The sequence below is a fragment of the Dicentrarchus labrax genome, unplaced genomic scaffold (genome assembly GCF_905237075.1).
Source record: "Dicentrarchus labrax unplaced genomic scaffold, dlabrax2021, whole genome shotgun sequence".
NCBI classification, from domain to species: domain Eukaryota; kingdom Metazoa; phylum Chordata; class Actinopteri; family Moronidae; genus Dicentrarchus; species Dicentrarchus labrax.
The window spans coordinates 13,474,622-13,494,752 of record NW_026136718.1 but is presented as its reverse complement, the minus strand read 5'-3'; the positions used below and the strand labels follow the sequence as shown (position 1 = coordinate 13,494,752).

The window sequence follows — 20,131 nt, the reverse complement described above, 5'->3', positions numbered from 1 at the left end:
CTGCTGTAGAGGCAGTTCTGTAAAAAGAAGCAGAGCTCCGTACCCCATATTAATTAACAGTTTGAAATGCCATCATGTTTCTTATAACACTAAAAGGAATCTCAACACCATTTACAGTCAAAATGATGAGCTGTAACAAAATGCTGCCATAATACAGCCCCTGTTTAGGTCGCATTCAGTGTTTTTGTACTACCTGACAACACCTGACAATGCTTGTTTTTCTAGGGGACATGTGGTCCTCATGCCAGACTTCAGCCTGCCGCTAGAATACTACCTGATCCCCTTCCTCATCATCGTGGGAATCTGCCTCATCCTCATTGTTGTTTTCATGGTAGGTTAGATTTTTGTTATAACTCAAAATACAAGGGTTTCTTAAGGAACTACAGGGTGTATTTAAAGGCCGATTGTAATTTAGATTTGCTTAAATTTGATGATTGTAAAGTAAAGTAGAAAATGCCTGGATTTTTTCCCTCCTGGGGACTCTGTTAACACTGTTAACCACTCCCTTTAAATTTTCTACTTAATTACTTGATGAAAACAACATTTTGAGTCCAGATTGGCTCTTTGTCAGGTACCAGACATCAGCCTGCCACTGGAAGTTGTATTAGCTGAAGTCTGGCATCCAATTTGAGCTCGAAACATCGCACTTTTCCTAATGTAACAGTGTTTTGCTTGGGTGACAGAAATCACAGTTACAGTTTTTTGGCCTCAGCACCTGGACGAAAAAAAGATGTGTGATTTTAAAGGATGTTGACATGTTTCTTTTTTTTCTCCGCTCTTCGTAGATCACCAAGTTTGTCCAGGATCGACACCGGGCTCGGAGGAGCCGCCTGCGCAAGGATCAGCTGAGGAAACTTCCCATCCACAAGTATAAAAAAGGTATGGAGGCAAACTTAAACATCTTAAATTACATTACATGTGCCACGCTCTGTGCACACTCTATGTTGAATAACAAAAAATAGTAAATTGCTGGACTTGTATACTCCGCTTCACCAGGATTGATAAGCCTCCCTGAAGCAACAGATGAAAAAACATCTCTTTCAGCTTTATCCAGACTCTAACCTCTGACCTCACAATCTGTAGAGATGCTATTTCCTCCTCTACCACGCTGCTTTTTCTCACATGATTTGGCCCAGAAGAGAGATGTCATCAACACATACGACACATCATTCCTGCCGGGAGCTCTGCACCTTGGGGTAATCGGATTAATATGGACTTGATTTTTCCACAAAGCCCTCCGTGGCAGATTAGAGCTCCTCTCTGTTGAGACTGGACACATGACTGATGGTTTGGAATGCGGCCTCAGTCATTGCCAGAGGCCTTACGGGGTTGAAAGTTACGTGTATTTTGGTTCTTTATCTCAAACGTGTTGAGCAGATGGACAGTATGTGCTGCTTGTTTGTAAGCGCAAGTTTTCGAGTTCTACCTCAGGCTTCCAACCCCCCTGTGTCTCAGTACAAGGGTCAGACAGGCTATAGCATTGTTTTGCAATGCAAATCCTCTTTGTGCTATGGTCAAGTAAGTTTTGTCTGTGTATTTAAAGTTTTTTTGTGCCGGCTGCGTTTCCTCCGGCAGCTGTGTTGTGCGCGCTGGAAAGCCCCTAACTTCAATCAGCTGTGCGAGGGAACACCGGCAAGCTTTGTAGACCTCGGGTGGTGCATAATAAGTAGCCCCCTTGCAAAGCTGCTAATTTAAGGGGGTTACAAGTCGGGCTGCTCCTCCCCGCCTGGCAGTAACAGATGCACGTGCAACACACCAGCTAAAAGCGGCGTGTGTTGCTCAGATAGCTGTTTTTGTCACGTCAGGCTCTGTGGTTTGTGTTCGCTCGGTGGCGGTGCCCACTCTGACTCAGGGTTTCCACCAGGCACTGCTACAGTCGACCTTGGCTGCTACAGGGAGTTCAGATGTCCAGGAAACGGCCTGTGGGGCGGCGTCTGCGCTCCCGTCAGCTTTTTCTGCGACACAGGAAGGGGACACCAAATCTCTACCTAATCACCTTTTAAGCCCTGCACTTTGGAGCAATGCTAGCTTGGCAAGGGACAGAGTGCCCTGGTTTTGAGCATGGCAGGGCTGTAACAGGAGGGTCTGAGAGCAGTAGACAGTGCTTCTGTTGTCTAATGAGGTTCATAGTTAGCCGGTGTTTACACCAGGTGAATGTAGTGTCATAGAAATGAAATCAACAACTGGAAAGAGGCCCGATGTGGTTGAAACCAATAAAGTTTTTACAAAATAACCATGGAGTCAATTGCCAGGAGGTGTTAGGCATGCAGAAGAGATGGTGATTACTAGTTTCTGCTATCTTGTGTGTGTTTGTACCAGAATATAAGCTACAGACATTTAAAAAGGTAAGTGATTTTACACATCACAGTGTGTTTACAAGACTTGGGGAGTACTCCTGCGTTGTGTAGCCTGCTCCTCATTCCTGCTTGCGGCTCGAGACTATGTTAGCCACTACCAGCATAATGCGCCAAATCTTGACCCAGCTGTCAGTTGTCGAGTTGTATTGTGGGTAAAGTAGGCGCCTGACTTTGGAAGGAAGAAGAATATGTGGGAAATAAAGATGATATCTCTGTGTCTGACTACAACAATATTATAGGAGTGTTTGGGCCTTGTGGACACAAAACAATACCAGAAGCTCACTGTACATCTGTATATACACAATCACTGATGAGCTGGAATCACAAAGCTGCTGTTACAGTAGCTCATCAGACCACCAGCGGTTATTGTTTACAGCATCCTCTTCTTTTTTGTCTTTTCCATGAGCTCGATGTTGACACACAGTTGGAATTTTCAGCTGTAGCAGTTTTTTGGGACAGCTCAGTGCCATACAAGTCTCTGTGACACTCAAGAGTCGCTGCTGGTCCAATTCCCATCCTGAGGTTTTTGGGCAGCGTGCCTGAACTAGAGAGAGGGAGGGGAGAGGGGGGAGAGAGAGAGAGAGAGAGAGAGAGAGAGAGAGAGAGAGAGAGAGAGAGAAGAACAGAGTGGGAAGGATGCCTAATGGCGCCTTTGGCCTCCGCTGCAACAGATAATGCTGAGCTTGGACTCTGGGGGCTTTGAACAGATGCAGCCATAGTGAACGGGAACACTGATGCTGTGTTACTGTTGCTTTTAAAGCTGCAATCTGTAACTTTGCAATGATCACAGAGGATGTAATGTAGCATTTGCGTTTTTTTTCTTTCTTTGTTTCTTTCAAGTCTTTTTGGAAATGCAGCAGATGTTACGTTAGAGAGATGTTCAGGATTCAGTCATTAATGCAAATGTATGAAGCTGCAGTTCCTACAGTGGCCACTAGATGCTGGCACCAACAACTGTACTGAGAAAACTCCCTACTTCGCTCTTGAAATACAAAGTCAGTACATTTCCTCAGTGACATTATAGCTTATTCCACTTCTTTAATTCCACTGTGTCATACTGTCCGACATCAGCTCCACCCAGGCTCTGCCGTCTTTGTCCAAATTTGAGTTTGTTAGCCGCAGTAACAACCAAGATGGCGGCAGTCCGTGAACCCCAATCCAGTTATTACAAGTTCATAGTATCATAAACTAAATAAGTGGGACGCTATGTGTATGTTTCTCGTAAGAACTATGGTTCTTGATTATGATATATGACAATAATTATGGTTATACACTCAGTGGTTGTAATGCATCTGTACTGCATTAGTGTGAATCAGAGTCCAGGAGAGGTAATGAATGCAACATGGTGGGATGTCTTTTCTTGGTAAGTGAAGTCATTTCGGGAAGATGTTAACCAGCTGATCAGGCCCACAGCCTCGGCTGCTGCTGTGCTGGCAGGATGCCTTTCTGCTGATGAGTGTATCTGCCCACCACCTACCTTCTCTGGCAGAGCCGCTTAGACTAGCAGAATCTATCTATCAGCTCTGCAAACCCTTTGTTAGACATGACATTAGTGAGGGTTTTCTCACATCCTTTTTATGTATTTATTATTGCAGCTGTTATTGAGCGCGTATTTATTTATACCTTTTAATGTTTGCTGGAGATATTTTGTATTATCATTGCAATTAGCCACCTAAAGGTTCTTGTATAGATTTGGGAGAGGTGGTGATAATAGGCACTGGATGGTGTCAGACTTCTGCGTATGGAGATGGGTGTGCACAGGCTGAAGTCAATAACTAACACAAAGGGAGTCTGTATGGATGGATGGATGGATGGATGGTGCACAATGCCTTAATGAAAGCCATGGTACCCATGTAATTGACGCACAATACAAGTCTGAACAGCAGCATGCAACATAAGATCTGTGTCAATGTACAGGATTATGTAATACCAGCTGCCACGGCTGTCAGCGTGCAGCACCGCTCTGCCATTAACTTGACTTACGCTCCGGTTTTATTGCAGAGACTTGCGTCATCCCCACTTAGGCTGTACGCCTGACGCTTGACAGCGAGTTTTGGCCCTCTGGGTGGCGAGTTTCGCCAGCAACCTGCCTCTAGCAGACGCTGAAGCCACAAACTATGAACACAAACACGCACAGTGAAGTAGAAACTGGCTGAGGAAACAAGGGAGATTGTTTTGGACCCTTCGTTAACACTGAGAGAGGCTGGATTCTCCCTCTGACCCCTGACCTCTAGTCTGATCCCTCCCTGTGTATGATTAGTCACTCCACCCCTCCCCTCGGCTTTCCTCTTCCAAACCATAGGCGGGGAGCTGAGCGCACACACACACACACACACACACACTGAACAGAGCAGCTGCAGTGTCTCAGCCATCGGTGTGTGAGGCATGTTGATGTCAGTACAGAGGAGCTCTCTCTGTCTCTTAGTTCACTGGCCTCAGTGCCAGCTTTGAACTGTGCAGAAGCATTTTTTTTTTTACTCAGTTTTTCTGTCACCCTCTCTTTCATGCGCCTGCTCGCTGGCTCTGTCTCTGCTACGCACATTCACTGCTCATCTGAAGTTCAGTAGGACAGCGTGGTTCCTCTGAGAGCCAGGAATGCTGGCAGGCTGATTAATGAAAAATAGAGGGGAGAAAAAGCTGCACTGGCTCGCAAGTCCTTTTTAAGATGTGCTACTGGCCCCAAAACGTAAATGTAAGGGATTCCCAGCATCTGAAAAGTGTACACATTGCCAAAACACGAACTAGACGTTTTCAATTGGCCTTGAAAAAATATGTTTTACCACCCAGTTTCAAAGCTGACTCAACTCGAAACACAAAAGAAGCACACAAATGAATAAGACTTGACAGGAGAAGAGTAATGATCTTCATTATACATCTGCTGTATCTGTCACCTCTGCAAACAGTCAGAAATGGTTTTATTGAGTGTGTTTTCATATAGTTCTTGCTGCTGCTGGGCGTGTATTCAATATATATGTTATATTTGCTTTATTCTCTCATGAAAATCTGTCAATATTTATTTATTATTGCAATCAGCCACCTGATGGTCCTTGTAAGAAAAGGTTTCTTCTACACACGCTGTCTATTGGCACATGTAACATACCTGTGAGACTGATGGAAGTGAGTCTCAGCTCACATGTGCAGGTCGCAGTAATGACATTAAGCCGATCGTTTCTAGAAATGAGGAGCGGGTTAATGTCCACAGCAGGCTCTTTGATCAGCAGGAGAGGTGTAATTGGTTCCGTGACGAGGGATGACGGGACCGGACGGTGAATTATGTTCCGCTGCAGAGCAATGCGCTGCATGTTTCTCACTGGACAGTCCTGGGATTGTTTGAGTCCTTTTTCTGGCTTCACAGTGTCCACATCTTTTGAATTACGTCACATAACTTTTTTTTTTACATGTTTTATCTCGGTGACGTTGACGCAGAGCATTGACGACTGACTAATTGTGACTAACATGTTCTTTTTTTTAATGTATAAAATGTAAAGTAGCAAAGTAAGGTAAGAAGAAGTTAAAAGATAATTCAGGCTTATCATAAGTGATAGCCTGTGATCCTTGGTCATGATCACAGCCTGTTTATCAGTTATGATAACATTGTTATCATCAAAGTTATTAATTAACTCTGGGCACAGTGTGTAAAACTGTCAGAAATGGAATATAATGTTCATAGGTATGTTTTCATTAGTGTATAATCACCTGAAAATATGAATTGTTGTGTTTTCAATACCTTTTATAATGAGTTGTTTACTTCTACAGAGGGAGCGGGTCCTCTTATATCGAGTCCACCATGTTTCTGTGGGCCAGAACGGACAAAGCAAAAACCTCTAGATGAGGCCTTTTTTCACACGTTTCGTGGCCACCATAGTTTAATGCAAAATTTTAATTTCAGGTGATTAAACACCTATGAACATTATATTCCATTTCTGCCAATAGATCCTCTTAAATGTTACACACTGGACCTTTCAAGGTGTTGTAATGGCATCTGTTTTGACACTTTTCAAACGATACACAGCCGCGCTCACTTTATCTACACAGAGCATAATTTGAGTTCAGAAAGCAGCTGAACCTTCTCTCTTCTGCTTCACTCAGAATAGCTCCGTTAGTGCCACAGTTCAGCATTTCCTGAGTGTATACTGGATCCATGCCTGCACAAACGTTCCCTCTCCTTCACCCCGACTGTCCAGAACTGGCCTGGGAGAGTGAGAGAGGAGAGAGGAAAAAAAGATGGAGGCCACTCTGGAATAATGTCAAAAAGAAAGAAAGACAAGTGTTGGGACGATGGTGAAGGAGATGTTGGTAGAGGAAAAAACAGTGTGAAGAGGGAGCAGAGTTGAAAACATCGCCTTGAGTTGAAGTTGCTGACGCTCAGAGAGAAAAGGAAGAGGAGGAGGAGGAGGAGGGGGTGGGGTGGGGGGGCATGGTCGATGTGACTCCCCATCCTTATACGGTCACATGCAGCCCTGGCACGGACACAGAAAGCCCAGTCGGGGAAAACATGCTCATTTAGAGCTTACATAAACACACCGGCCCACAGCCCGGCTCCCTCCCTCCTTCCAGCCCGGGCGAGGAAGAGGAAGGGAAGGAAAAGGAGAAGAACGCTGTGGAATTTGAAAGGGAGTGCGTTGATAAATTCCTGAGCTTTTAGTGCACGGAGAGGGACTTTGCACCTCCCGTAACGTCAGGAAATGCAGCGCTGGCGGTTTAGCGGTGATTCTCCCTGCACGCTGAGGATTAGATGGGTGGGTGCTGGGAAATATTTGGGAAAGTGAATTTAAGGAAATTAGACTTGTGAGGCAGCTGGAGCACTCATAGTAACCTGGACACATACAGTACTCACACCCCAAACCTGTTAGTTGTCTTCTTACTTCTACCTACACAGTACAATGTGATATAATCTAAACTGAAAAATAATCTATTATTATCCCTTATTTCATGCATTATTGTTCATAATTGTATGTGTCATAATAGTGGATTATTGCGCTTACATGATGGCCACTTGATGCAAATCAAAATGTATACTAACTGGAAATCTTGGGTAGCGTTATATTGATCAATGTTTGAATAAACGGTACTTTATTACTCAGAACTGATGAATCCTAACAGCTAATATTAGTTCAGTATCTGACAATAATGCACTTCCACTGGCCAATAAGAAATAAGCGTTATCAAAGTTCAGTAAAGCACTTTCTTACAAATGCAATCAGTTGAGAAGATGAATATGTCTTGTGTTTTTGACCCAGGGGACAACTACGACGTATGCGCCATCTGCTTGGACGAATATGAAGAAGGTGACAAACTCCGAGTCCTGCCATGTTCTCACGGTGAGTCTGAACACTTCTGCACCGTACGTCACCCATTTACCTCTCAGAGAGCTAGCACTGAGCATAGCATAGCATCAACAAGCTCATATGTTTGTACTGAAGGCATAAATCTTCAGGTCACCAATACTGGTCACTGAAGTTTACTTAAACTGGAGTTTGTTGGGGAATGTTTTCAGCCGCAGATTTGGTGCTTCAGTAGGTGTTAATGGCAGCAGGTTGGCATGGCTGGGATCCACTCAGAATAAACGACAGTGCCCGTATTCATTGTAATAAAGGAACGTGCCACCCATTGTTAATTAATGTGTTTTTAATAATTCTGGACAACAGTGGAGCTCTATGGCACTGTACAGTCGGTGCTTGTTGTAGGATTAGCTAATCGCTGGTTTTGATCTTTTCTTGGCATTTGTTGACGATAAGAACATTTTCAGGGCTCATGTTTTTTAAAGCGGGTTGTTAAGTTGCTGTTAAATAACCTTTTCCGCTGACTGCATCTTTGTCGTCCTCAGCCTACCACAGTAAGTGCGTGGACCCCTGGCTGACCAAAACCAAGAAGACGTGTCCGGTGTGCAAGCAGAAAGTGGTCCCCTCGCAGAGCGACTCCGACTCCGATTCAGAGGAGGGGGAGAGCGGCCCCGACGAGAACGAGGAGGTGTCCGAGAGCACCCCGCTGCTGCGCTCTCTGGCCTCCACCAGCGCCCACTCCTTCGGCACCATGTCGGGAGCGTCGCGCTCGGAGCAAGACCAGGAGTCCTCCGAGTACGAGGATGACGAGCTGGATAGCAGCGACAGCGAGGAAGAGGTCACCGTGGAGACTGTGGTGGTGCAGATGCAGCAGCCCTGCTCTGAAGGCCACGAGCACGATCTGCCCCGAGCTTGACTGACAGGTGGCTGGCCTGATTGGTTGCGCAAACCCCCCCCCCGCCTTCCCCAACCTCACAGCTGCAGAGACTTTCGTTGGGGGTCACAAAAAAACAAGATTCATCAATTCTTCTGTCACTGCTTACAAGACATTGTAATGTATCCTTCCTACAAGTTAAAATACAAATCTTTAAGTTTTTAACATGATTGTGGATAAAGTGCTGATTTTCAAGTGTGTGACAGGAAGTCAGTGGGCATATCTGAGGGGCTGGTGACACTTAGGTACAGTAGACTGTTATACTGTACTCTGTTCAGTCATAAAGAGATGGTAGAGATGGGTTGTAAAGTCCAGAGGCCCCGAGCACACAAGATCACACTTGACACAGAGTTAAGTTAAAAGTACTGTGTATATAAAACATATAGATCACAATAAGTTACATCTTTACCTTTGATTATCTCCCGTCCTACATCTTTCAGACGATGGGGAAATGTCATTATTGTGCATACATGTTCCGGTTACACTGACACACCATGAGCCGCTATGCAGCATCCTTTTTTTATTTTATTTTTTTTGTAAAATTAAAACTAACATTCAGCAAGTATAGAAACATTTCAAGCCACAACAATATGGTTTTTTGCCAATTCATGACGTATGAAGGAGCCTAGGCGCTCCTGTCTGTGATTCGTGCCACAGTCTGTTACAAGGACGCACACTAAGAGAAACTGAAGTCGAACCAGTTTAGAGAGGAGTATTCGGAGAAAAGAATGCGCTCCTCCATGTGACGTCACATTGCGTTGAAAGTGTGGAGATGTCCACGCTGCCTGTGGTAAAACTTCTTTTGGCTGCTCCAAACCTATCACTCCATTTAACACAAGCAGTTATTTGTTGATAGGCCTTGTAATACACATTTAACTGACCTTATATCATTTTAATACGGTTTATAGTAAATACGCTTAAGTTTAAGATTGTTTTGTTCTTGAAACCTGTTGCCTTTTTCAGTTTATATATTTTGTCTCGTTAGTGTTTTTCCCTGCTCATGTATGTCATGTATGTACTCAATCTGAATTCACTTCAATAAAATGAAAATGACACTTGACAAGGAAACTGGTTAATCATTTACATAATTCATGACACGATGCAATCAGACATCCATCCAACTATTTACATCCTACCTAGTTTTTTTTTTTTGCTGTTATGTGTACTTCTGAGACTTTTGCTGTGTTCATCTGGGGTTTTAACGAGAAGACATGTCGACTACAGTGGAATTGTTCAGGGTAATGACCTGATTATCTGATACAAATCAGCCTGTTAAAGGCCAGCATGGCTCATTAACAAGTGGAAGTTAAAGGACCTCTACACTCTTCTCAAATATCACTCATTTCCCAGTTTAATCTCTATACGCAAGATGAGGGTTTTGCGGGATGGCCTGAGGGTTTTAAGCAACAACCATTAACCTCCCTGGTTAGGAACCTTCGTTGCATCAGTCCCACTCACTTGATTTCCTGTTTGTATAATATTCTAAAAAAAAAAAAAAAGTGTTGCCCTTAAATGTGCCTCCAATTTAATAGAAAATACCTGTTTACAAAACATCCCAAGGTTGATCTATTTCATGTGATCTTAACCATGATAGTTTGCCTAGTTGTCATGGAAATGTAGATGCTGGCTTGAAAGTTGAGTTTCAAATCTCCACCTGCTGATATCAGACACCTCAAAGCTCCAACTAAATGGACCAAAGTGAACAATGAACTTTGAAACTCAGCTTTCTATCGAACTCTGAGGCACACACAGGTGAACGACTGTGCAGATATGAAATAGTCAATGTCAACGACACAAATCAGCTACAACAATGAAACTAAAGAAACCGGACTTTGGGAATGACTCATGAAGCAGGATTACTCGATGGGTTATACTCTGCCAACCCTTTGGTAATCAGCTGCCCAGATACAGCTTACATTTCTGGAATTTTTGGCTTTAATTTGATATGAGGCCTAACGCTGTTCGGACAGACTAGCCATTTCCCCGTTTTCTGTCTTGGTGCTAAGTTAACCAGCTGCTGGCTGCCACTTCCTGTTTAACAGACAGGCACAAGTGATACTGTTATCATCTGTATTTCCCAAAATGTTGAACTACTCCTTTAAAAACAACATTGAGGATAGGAGGGAAAAAGGACAGAAAACAGTTATCTGGTTGGAATAAATTTATTTGATCTGTCTGTAAACAAGGTGATAAATCAATTTATGGCATTTCTTGGTTTTATGCATATGAAATCAGATGCATTAAAGAGACTGTATCCCAGATGTAAGAAAAAAAAGTGGTGAGGAAAAGGAAATGAACATAAATCAGCAACAGGACTTGAAACAGGTTTTTTTTTATATGAGTACACATATCCCACAAGGCCTAAACAGTGGAGCTGAAGCTTAAAGAAAAAAAAAAAGTGCCAATGAAATGACTCCTTAGTGGACAGTGGGTAAAATCCATCTTACAACAGCAACAGATCTCTATATTATGGCACAGGATACACAGGTTCTGTAGTTACGTTTCGACAAGACAACCATAAGCGTCTTCGTTCCAACCAATCCCATCTCCCATTGAGTGTCATTTCTACTTTTGAAAGATTTTTTTTTTTTATTTTTCAGTTGGACGTTACATTTAGCAGTACTGAGCGTGGACAGACCGTGTGATACCCCAGAGCTCAGCTGACTAGAGTAAAAGGCAATTTATTCCACAGTTTTGTAGTTGTCAACACAGCATGGGTTTGTACAAATGCAGTCGTTTTTTTTTCTAAACAAGAAAAAAAAAAAAAAGGGAGAATTTCTTCAGATACTCCCACCCTTACCTCCCCTGTAGCATCATTTTTTTTTCAACCAAAGTAAGTGTTACTGTCTGGTTAGTGTTTCCTTCATCAGAAAAAAGTTAGCAGTCATCCGTCACATGATTTAGAGCAATTGTATAAACACCCGAGCTTAGACTACACTTGGTCCTATAAAAAGGAAAAATAAAAGAAAAAAAAAAAAAAAAAAAAAACTGGACACACTCCAGATGGTTATATGCTGGGATTTCTACTGTCCAAAAATGGCAGCCTTTCAAAAAACAAAATAAAAAAAATATATTACAGGAGCTGGCAAACAAAAACAGTATTAAGTGCCTGAGCCATTGTTACTGTGGAATGTCCATGGGTTTTCGTGTAGTCTGGGAGGTTGTGATGATGGGAGGAGAGGCTACCAGCATCTGGATGACACCAACACTCCGAAATCCGGCTCATGATCGTTAACTGAGCTGATCCAAGCATCCCCCCCCCACACACTACCACCCTTTTTTTATAAAATGTAGTTAGGACAGAGCAGTGAATCTGAAAAAAAGGGGAGTTGAGGGGACTTGGTTGGGTGGTGTGTACTGTTTGATGAAGATGTCCTGTGAGGTTTGTAGTGTCGCCTGCTTTGAGCAAACAGGATGGAGAAATGGGGGAAAGGGGAGGAACTGAAAATTTTGGCAGAGGAGAGTCTGGAGGGGGGTAGTGGTGGGAGCGAGAGGGGAAACGACAGTGGACCGAGATATGCACACAGTCTGTCCTCCAGGACATGATGGGGGAAATGGAAGAGGAAGACATGACGAGCTTGGTTACCGCTCAAGTGCTCCAAAGGCATCGGCTGCTCAGGGAGGGAGTGTAAATGATTGGGTTTTTTGATGGGGGGATTTAAGTAATGGGCACTACGACAGAGAAAAAAGAAAGAAATATCTACTTCAAATTGACGCTATAGCCTTCATTGTCCCGGTGTTCGGCCAGAAATTTATTTGCTGGTCTTTGTTAAGTACAGATTTGTCATGACATCCTGTTAGCAACATGCTCATCTTTGCTATGGATCAACTTATAGTGCTTAAGGGGGTAAGAGTACACAGCGCAAGTGTGTTGAGGGAAGAGGACGGGTTAGGGGGGGATATGACAACAAAATATGGGATAATAAATGGGGGAGGGGGGGAGAGAGAGAGGAGAGAAGGCAGAAAAAGAAAAAAAACAAAAGTAACTACCAACTAGGACTGGAAGTAGTGTGAATGCAACAGGGTGGAAGGGTGAGCTGCTAGGTGGCTGGGTACAGGCTGCTTTAGTATCCGGACTTCCTCAGGTACTCAGCCATCTGAAATGCTTTCTTGTTGAGCTGCCCTCCATGGACACCTTCCTTCCCCATGACAAAAACCAATGCTGGAGTACACAAAGGAAAAAAAACAACAAAATAAATGACATGGTGATAGCAGGGCTGGAAAATAAAGTACTTTTTCCCCCTCTCTTATTGCCACCTTGCTAAATGTGGGGCTACATTGTTGAAGACAGAGCCTGAACCCTGCGCTTGTTAGAAATGCTCCTGGGATTTTGTTTAATAGGACCGTTCGGGCGGGAAACATGGATTTGACAGTAATTTATTTGTTTTGTTTTTTTGGTCTGTTGTTTTTAAAAGTTTTGTGTTTTTTGTTTTCCTTTTCGTTTGTTTTCTCTCTCTCCCTCAACTACGGCACATAAGCTACGACAAAACTAAACTAAAACCCTGAATCCCTCAAGTATTTTGCCATCGAGTATGCCTTCTTATTCAATCCGCCTCCATGGACCCCTTCTTTGCCCATTACCAAGACCAAGACTGAAAGAAAAGAGACAGAGAAGGGACATTTAGAGAAGGTGCGGAGATCACACAAGTGAAAAGAGAAGAGCACAGAGCCAAAAGCAGCAGGCAGACGAGACAGCTACAGAGGAAGACAATGGCACAAAAAGCATAGCGGCGCTTTGGTCTGAAGGCTGTACCGAGCCTAAAAACATTCATTTTCTTATCAGTGCTGCTGGTGGTGAAACAAGATGTCACACATTACAATTAGGGAGACAGAGTGAGTACAGCAGGAGAATAAATGTAAAGGATGCATGCAAAGCTGTCGGTCAGTCTGTACTCTGATGACTAAGTAACCCGGCTGTAGCTGATATACGTTTACTCCACTTAATATCTAAACAACTCCCACTTTGAGTGAAAGCGACGTTTGATATAGATAACAGGAGCCAATATCAGCATGTTATGGCCTCACAGGTAGGATAAGTATTGGACTCAATCCAAACCAAGACACAATTTGACAAGATCCAAGCCTAATTCTTGCCAAACAATGAGCAATATTGCACCCCAGTTCTTTTGAAACACGCCTGAATCCAACTTGGTATAACTTACACTAGAGCTGCTGATTAAATGTCTTTACTCGTCTGAAAAGAAAATTTTACCTCCAAGTTTGATCAATTTCACCTTAATCTACAAAATGTGTGAAAATAGCCTCTGAAAGCAGAAATCGCAACGACGCATATTGATGGATTTGGTCTGACACATCTCGTCAATAAGCCCCAGCTTAAGTTTGCATCCTGGAACCTTTAAGTTTCTAAATGGCTGCCAAATCAGCTTCTTTATTTTAGTTCGACAAGCAACCAGGGAACAAATCACCACCAGCCAACTACTGGTAAAATATGCAAGATGGTATATTTGTTTCACTCAGCAGCCCAAAACAAACACAATGGTAATCTACTGAGTAGTTTCATCACGCTGTCTGTACTACTATCTGAGTTTACGCCACTTTAAGAGACTTGTCTTCATTTAATCTGTAATCAATATACAGCATACCAGCAGCAAAGACTAGGAAAGTGAAGCTTCTACTGAATACTAACAACCATGACTAATGCAGCACACATGCAGATACAGGAGCATGCTTGTGGTACCTCTCCTCAATACATGTAAGAGCCCTGAAATACCTGAATACATTATTGTACCAGGAACACAGTGGAAGCATGTGAGCAGGGGAACAGATTCATACTTTTGAGGGTAGGGGGTGTGTTAACCAGAAGGAGGAAGACGCATGCAGTTTGAGAAGTTTGTAGAAAAACGGATCCTGGCTCAAAGAGTGAGCCCAGTGTGTGGAGAGTAGGAACGAGTTACAGTCTCACCTTCAGGTTTTAGTAGTGTCTGGGAAAAGTGGGGAGGATGGGGCATTGGGGCCCATACAGGCAACATGAAAACTGGCAAAACTCAGGCAACTTAACTTCAATTTCCTATATTGGCAAATTTTGTTGCACACAAAGAGAATTCATTATTGTTAATGTAAAAGATGCCACCTCCAAAACGTTGCACGTTACCGCTTTGACAGCTAAGTGTATTTAAAAAAGGTAGTCATAGTAAAAAAAAAACATCTGTAGATATCTATGGTTTTTAATTCATGTGATTTATGCATCAAATCAGAATTATCATATGAAACATGGAATACCCATTAATTATGTTAATAGTTTACACATTTGCTTTAAGCATTTTTAAATGAATCAGCCTTCAGATAGACATCCATGGGCAAGTTGTGTCCTCTCTATGCAGAGCACCAATCAGGTGCCAGCTTTATTGTTGTTCTGGCTAACGCAAGCGCCAGCTACGGGAAGTTACAACCAACTGATACACCTTCAGTTTGACTGACTAACTCATTACTGTTTAAAGTTTACGGATCCTAACAGTATCCCAATATGGATTTTACTACTTTAATTATGCAATACCATTTCCACAAAGGATATAATGCAGTTATATTGTTTTATCATAGATGCTTAAATATATTAAAGTTAAGTAAAAATTAAGTAAAATGGACAAGTTAAATCTGAACTAACAGAACTGAATCTAAATATGTCAGGAGCAAGGAGACATAAAATCTTTAGACAACATGAAATAAATATGTAAGAGGGGAAAAAACATGTTTTTTTAGGCTCATGATTTGTTAATCTGTACGACGTCTTGGCTTCGTAAAGTTAATGTAAATCATCCAAGTTAAACTGCAATACAAGTATAATTGACAAACCTATTGGCCTGGAATATTTCGAGGGAATTTCTCCTCTACTCTGACCCTTAATATCATCTTTCCCTTCAGCTCTAAAACAGATTTACATTTAGCAGAGATGCACTTATTCCCCCATCATAAAATCAAATGACATTCAATGGTAATATCCTGCGATTTACAGACTTGTAACACCTGTTTTATGTCATATATTGAGGAAAGGTGCATTCAAGATCTATCCCACATGCACGGACAACACAGAAGTTTTAAATGCGGCTAAACTAATGGCACTATTTCGAAGCAGGCTACTGTGTCACTGTGGCACTACTAAACTGTATACGAGTAACACTGAACATGGGGCTCACCTTTGCTGGCTCTGCCTACAGTAATGTTGTATGTTGGCTCTCCTCCTTGACTCTTTGTCCGGATGTCCATTGTCCAGTCGCTGTCAATTTGGAGGCTGTCTCTGATTACGGAGCACTTTTTATTGCCTAAGGTCATCCCACTGGTGAAGAATCCCTCCCGGTCCTTTCCTATTAACACATCGATTTCTTCAGGCTAAAGGGGGAACACAAAATCAATCAGTCAGGTACGGGTACACTTCTGTCAATCTTGTCATGTCCATTAATTCAGGCAGAGACTTGAGTCTTTTCTGTTTTACCATAGTGATGATTTGTGGGTGTTTTTCATTGCTCTTGTTGAACATAATTCTCATGTATTGCTCTGTAATGTGGGCGCTGTGAGATTTCTAAGACAGCCACACAACAGTTTAATTCCTTTGCCTCTCCTCTTAGCTCCCAAATTCTCTTTTCGTCTACAAGCAATACCTCAGTGGTCTTAAAGTAGTCATTTTTTGAATATTTTTATAAACTACATTTCAAATAATGAAATATTTGGTCCAAACATTTAATGCTGCCGAGAACTGATTTACGGTTGTGGGTTTTGAACACTGATGATCACTAGCAGCATAAAATCATTTTCCCTTTTAATTTTAGTTAACTATTAACAAAATGGTGTGAAATACTTGACACTTGTACAAACAGGTACACAGAGCCAGTTTCTTTCTCACAGTAGACAACACCACAGCACCACACTCCTACACAGTACAAGACAACTCACCTGCAGCCCTCAAGTGTGGCTTTTCCAGGGATATTATGGAGGTTATATAAACCATTAAGATGTTTGTGTATTTCAGGGTATATGCTGAACCATATATTCCATCCTCACAGTGCTTATTTTGGCCAACTGTGGATGGCTTTAGGGTACAAGTATACAAAGTATTTGGAAATATGTTACTAGTTATTCTTACTTGAAAAGACTGGAGATAATCTTAGGACTGAGGATTTCACTGAATTCATACATCCTAGCAGGATAGAGAGTAAAGTGATGCTTCAGACTGCCTCTGGTGACAGGAATATTATTTTCAGGCCTTTCAACCTTTCACTCATTTATTGCATGTAATTTTGGTAATCTGTGATTTACACATGTCCTACTAATGCCCCCGTTTACGACACTATGTTAGTGCAGCAGCTGAATGTGAAGTTTAAAATGCTCTATATACATTTATAGTAGAACATTGTGGGGGCTTGGGTATTGAATCTGCACCAACTATGATCTAACTGAAAAAAACTTAACTAAAACCTAATCCTCAATTAAAAATGTACAATACCTGAATCTGAAAAAGACCTTTGAGCCTAATTTACATAATCACATCAAATATATCCTAGAAAGGGGTATAACTACATTTTAGTTAACACAGGATATCTGAATGTAAAAACACAGCAAGGGACTGCTTCTGTAACGGGCCTAGATGGTTAAGTACAGGTATGATTAATTTAAATTAAGAAACAGGGTTGCACTGTTCATGATTATGGAGGTTTTCATTCAGTATCTTACAATACTGTTTAATACTCTTTAGTTGGATAAATTGTTCTTTTCATTAACCAAAAATGATCCAAACTTCAGTCTTAATATAGCATTAAACACAGATTAAGACTGCATGTATGGCTTTACTTAAATGTGTATATGGAATTAAACAGAATACATCTAATAAAAAAAAGTGATTTGTTGAAAACCTTAATAAAATTACAGATTTTTTAAAATGTATATTTTTACTCTCTACAAAGTTGGTCAGGACAGTAGGCTGTAAAAAAGTGCATGTCTGTCTAAAAGACACAGCTGACTCCATTATACTACCACTGGCAGGTCCTGAAATCTCAGAGGCCCATTACAGCTGACAAAAACATTATGCTGAAAACTCGGGTTGCACAAAAGGTCTCTCTAAAAAAAAAAAAAAATCCACTTTGTGTGTCCACTGCTGCTTACATGTACAAAAAAATACACATTTAACCGCACTGTCTGTAATGAAAGACATGTTTATTAAACCGGGTCTTTGAACCAATCTGTAGAACAAAAGGCGTCGCCCCTCAACTCCAGAACTGCACAGTCATGGCACACATGAAACCCTTCAGGAAAAAAAAAAAAAAAAAGGACGAGGAAACTCAAAAGGACTTCTACTGGCTCAGATAACGTTAGCATGGCGGCTAGCTGCATGTCGGGGCCCGGTCTGGCTAATTAATTACATTCACCATCTTTCCCCAGGGGGGAATCCAATTTTTTTTCTCTGCTATTCCCGCATGAAACTTGCACCGCTCCCCCCCCGCACACACACACACACACACACACACACACACATATAGACTGGCTCAGCTTTCCGCATTCCTTCAGCTGTTTAATAAATTTAATCACCGCGTCTGGAGGAGAAAACAGGCTGGGCTAACGCCGGTAAACAGGCAATTAGCTCTGGCTTCACATGGCCTTTTCCCCACCACCACCACCACCTCCTCCAAAACACAGACGACAAAATACGATATAGTCAATTTATACAATTTGCGTCTTCAAAGAGGGATAACGTTACCCTGCCCCGACTGGACACTCCCAACTAACACACACACACACTCGTTCATAGTTCACTCGTCTGTAGCATTGGGCTATCATTTCATAGCTAACGCAGGCTCGTTAAAGTGGATTAAAATAAAAAAAGGTGTGTTACATTCACAGTGAGAGTCGTTGTGCTTTCACGGAAGTATTTAAATTACTTACTAATAATTTATTTAACAGACAAAATGGAGGCTCAAGGAAGCGCCGGAGACGAGTGTTTAGCTAAGTCAGATTTTTACGTAAAAAAAAAAAAAAAAAAAAAGGGCCGCGATTAAATTGACTTCTACTTTTAGTGAACTCGTAAGAACAATAACGTACTAAAACAAATCGATGCACACAATGTGTTTGTGTGGGGGGGGTGGGGTGGGCGATGTTACAAGTGTGACCCAAACGTCTCGATTAGCCGCCGTGAACAAAAAATGAATAAGAAACAGGGAGTGTGTCCGCCATCTTGGAATATAAAGGGGCGGTAGCGGCAGAGCGATTCACAGAAGCAGAGTAGGAAAAAAACGAGAATGACCAACGGCTCGCCAGAACGTCAGGAACGCGTGCGAGCTGCGCTATTAGCGTAAGCTTAGTAATGATTTTCCAACGGGGATGACCGGCCTGATTTGAGCTAACCGCTGCTGCTGCTGCTGTGTCAAATAAATTAATAACCCTTTGTTTAAAAAATAAAAATAAAAATAAGAGCCACACACGACAATATCCCATGATAAAAAGGTTTGGAATATAAAGCTGAAATGTGGCTATGCTTTGTCTGGGCTCATCTTATCTCACCGGTATCACAAGCGAACACGGCTAGTTGATGCTAGTTAGCTTGTTGCTAGGCTAGCACTTTTTTTTTTTTTTTTAGCTCGCGGTACCGTTGATCTGGTTTGAGCTATCTCTAGCGGTTATTTCTAAAAGAATAAAAAATAAAAAAAACAACATGCACGTTGAGGTCACACATAAAGATTTACTGTAAATAGATTTAAAAAATAAAAGCACAAAAAGAGGCTGATTGTAGGATGAAAAGGCAACGGTGTGTGTGTGTGTGTGTGTGTGTGTGAGACCACCGGATACCATGTGTAGCACACACACTGCTGCTGTATCCTCGTTCAACAAGGCCTGGCTATGCAGACAAAACACACCATGCATGCAAAAAAAATTTAAAAAAAAATGTACATTTCCTCCCGTGTTAACCCCACAAAGCGACACACACACACACACACACAATACGAACCGTTATGTTGGCAAAGGTACCGCCGGCATACGATGCCCAGACGTATTTGGCGTCCGTGTACCCAACAATGGCCGCGTCCTGGCAGCTGCCATCAGCCATCAGGTTGTCCACGTAGCTTTGCCAGGACATGTTTGAGAAATTAGTTCTAAGGTGGAAAAAAGACGTAGGGTCAAGGTAGGTCACAAACGTCTCTTGAGCGACGAAGAAACTGCGAAGAAGCTGTGTGGTTGGGTTTTTTGTTTTTTTAAATCAGTGGTTTAACGGGCCTCCAGCAAGCAGAACCCCCCCGGCTCCGTTACGTCCCGGCTTTCTTCTGGTCTAGGCAACGAAGAGAAGCCGCTGCAATCGGACAGGCGCTTGGGTGTAGTCCTCAGTAAATCACTCCGCCTGGGTAGTTGTTCGCCCTGCTGCCTCATTGCATAATATACTGCGCAGCGGATGAATACATTGTGGCAGGAGGCAAGGCAGCCTATTTTTCTCCACTACATCAGAAATTGTTTCAACTTGCCGTCCTTGTGTTTTTTTTTAGTTTTTTTTTTAGGCTTAATCAGCCAGTTAAATACACATTTTACTGAGCTAATGTGCTAAGCAGAAGTTAGTTATTGTTCTA

At 42.3% G+C, this 20,131-nt stretch overlaps 2 protein-coding genes across 3 annotated transcripts in view; one reads left to right on the top strand and one right to left on the bottom strand.

Annotated features, from left to right (window-relative positions):
- The window catches only part of rnf13 (ring finger protein 13), a 44,067-nt gene extending 32,506 nt beyond the window's left edge, over positions 1 to 11,561 (top strand). The window contains exons 7-10 of the mRNA XM_051375947.1: positions 226 to 331; positions 786 to 879; positions 7,598 to 7,678; positions 8,185 to 11,561. Coding sequence (XP_051231907.1) covers positions 226 to 331; positions 786 to 879; positions 7,598 to 7,678; positions 8,185 to 8,555 — 652 coding nt within the window. The 3' untranslated portion in view covers positions 8,556 to 11,561. The remainder of the gene's footprint in view (positions 1 to 225; positions 332 to 785; positions 880 to 7,597; positions 7,679 to 8,184) is intronic.
- Positions 10,717 to 19,896, bottom strand: LOC127349888 (profilin-2). 2 transcript variants are annotated; one of them, XM_051375956.1, is made up of 3 exons: positions 19,522 to 19,884; positions 15,725 to 15,917; positions 10,717 to 12,735 (listed from the first exon to the last, which is right to left on the bottom strand). In XM_051375956.1, exons 1-3 carry the CDS (start codon positions 19,648 to 19,650, stop codon positions 12,638 to 12,640), a joined length of 420 nt encoding a protein of 139 aa, XP_051231916.1. In that variant the 5' UTR covers positions 19,651 to 19,884; the 3' UTR covers positions 10,717 to 12,637. The 2 variants fall into 2 exon arrangements, with proteins under 2 accessions (XP_051231916.1, XP_051231917.1); XM_051375957.1 differs by having other exon boundaries at positions 12,695 to 13,165; positions 19,522 to 19,896.
- Positions 19,897 to 20,131: the final 235 nt, after the last annotated feature.

Coding starts and splice junctions, on each gene's coding strand:
- LOC127349888 (XM_051375957.1), bottom strand. CDS start 19,650: ATGTCCTGGCAAAGCTACGTGGACAACCTGATGGCTGATGGCAGCTGC. Junction 15,918..19,521: donor GTACCTTTGCCAACATAACG/GTTCGTATTGTG, acceptor TTCCCCCTTTAG/CCTGAAGAAATCGATGTGTT. Junction 13,166..15,724: donor TGTAGGCAGAGCCAGCAAAG/GTGAGCCCCATG, acceptor CTTTTCTTTCAG/TCTTGGTCTTGGTAATGGGC.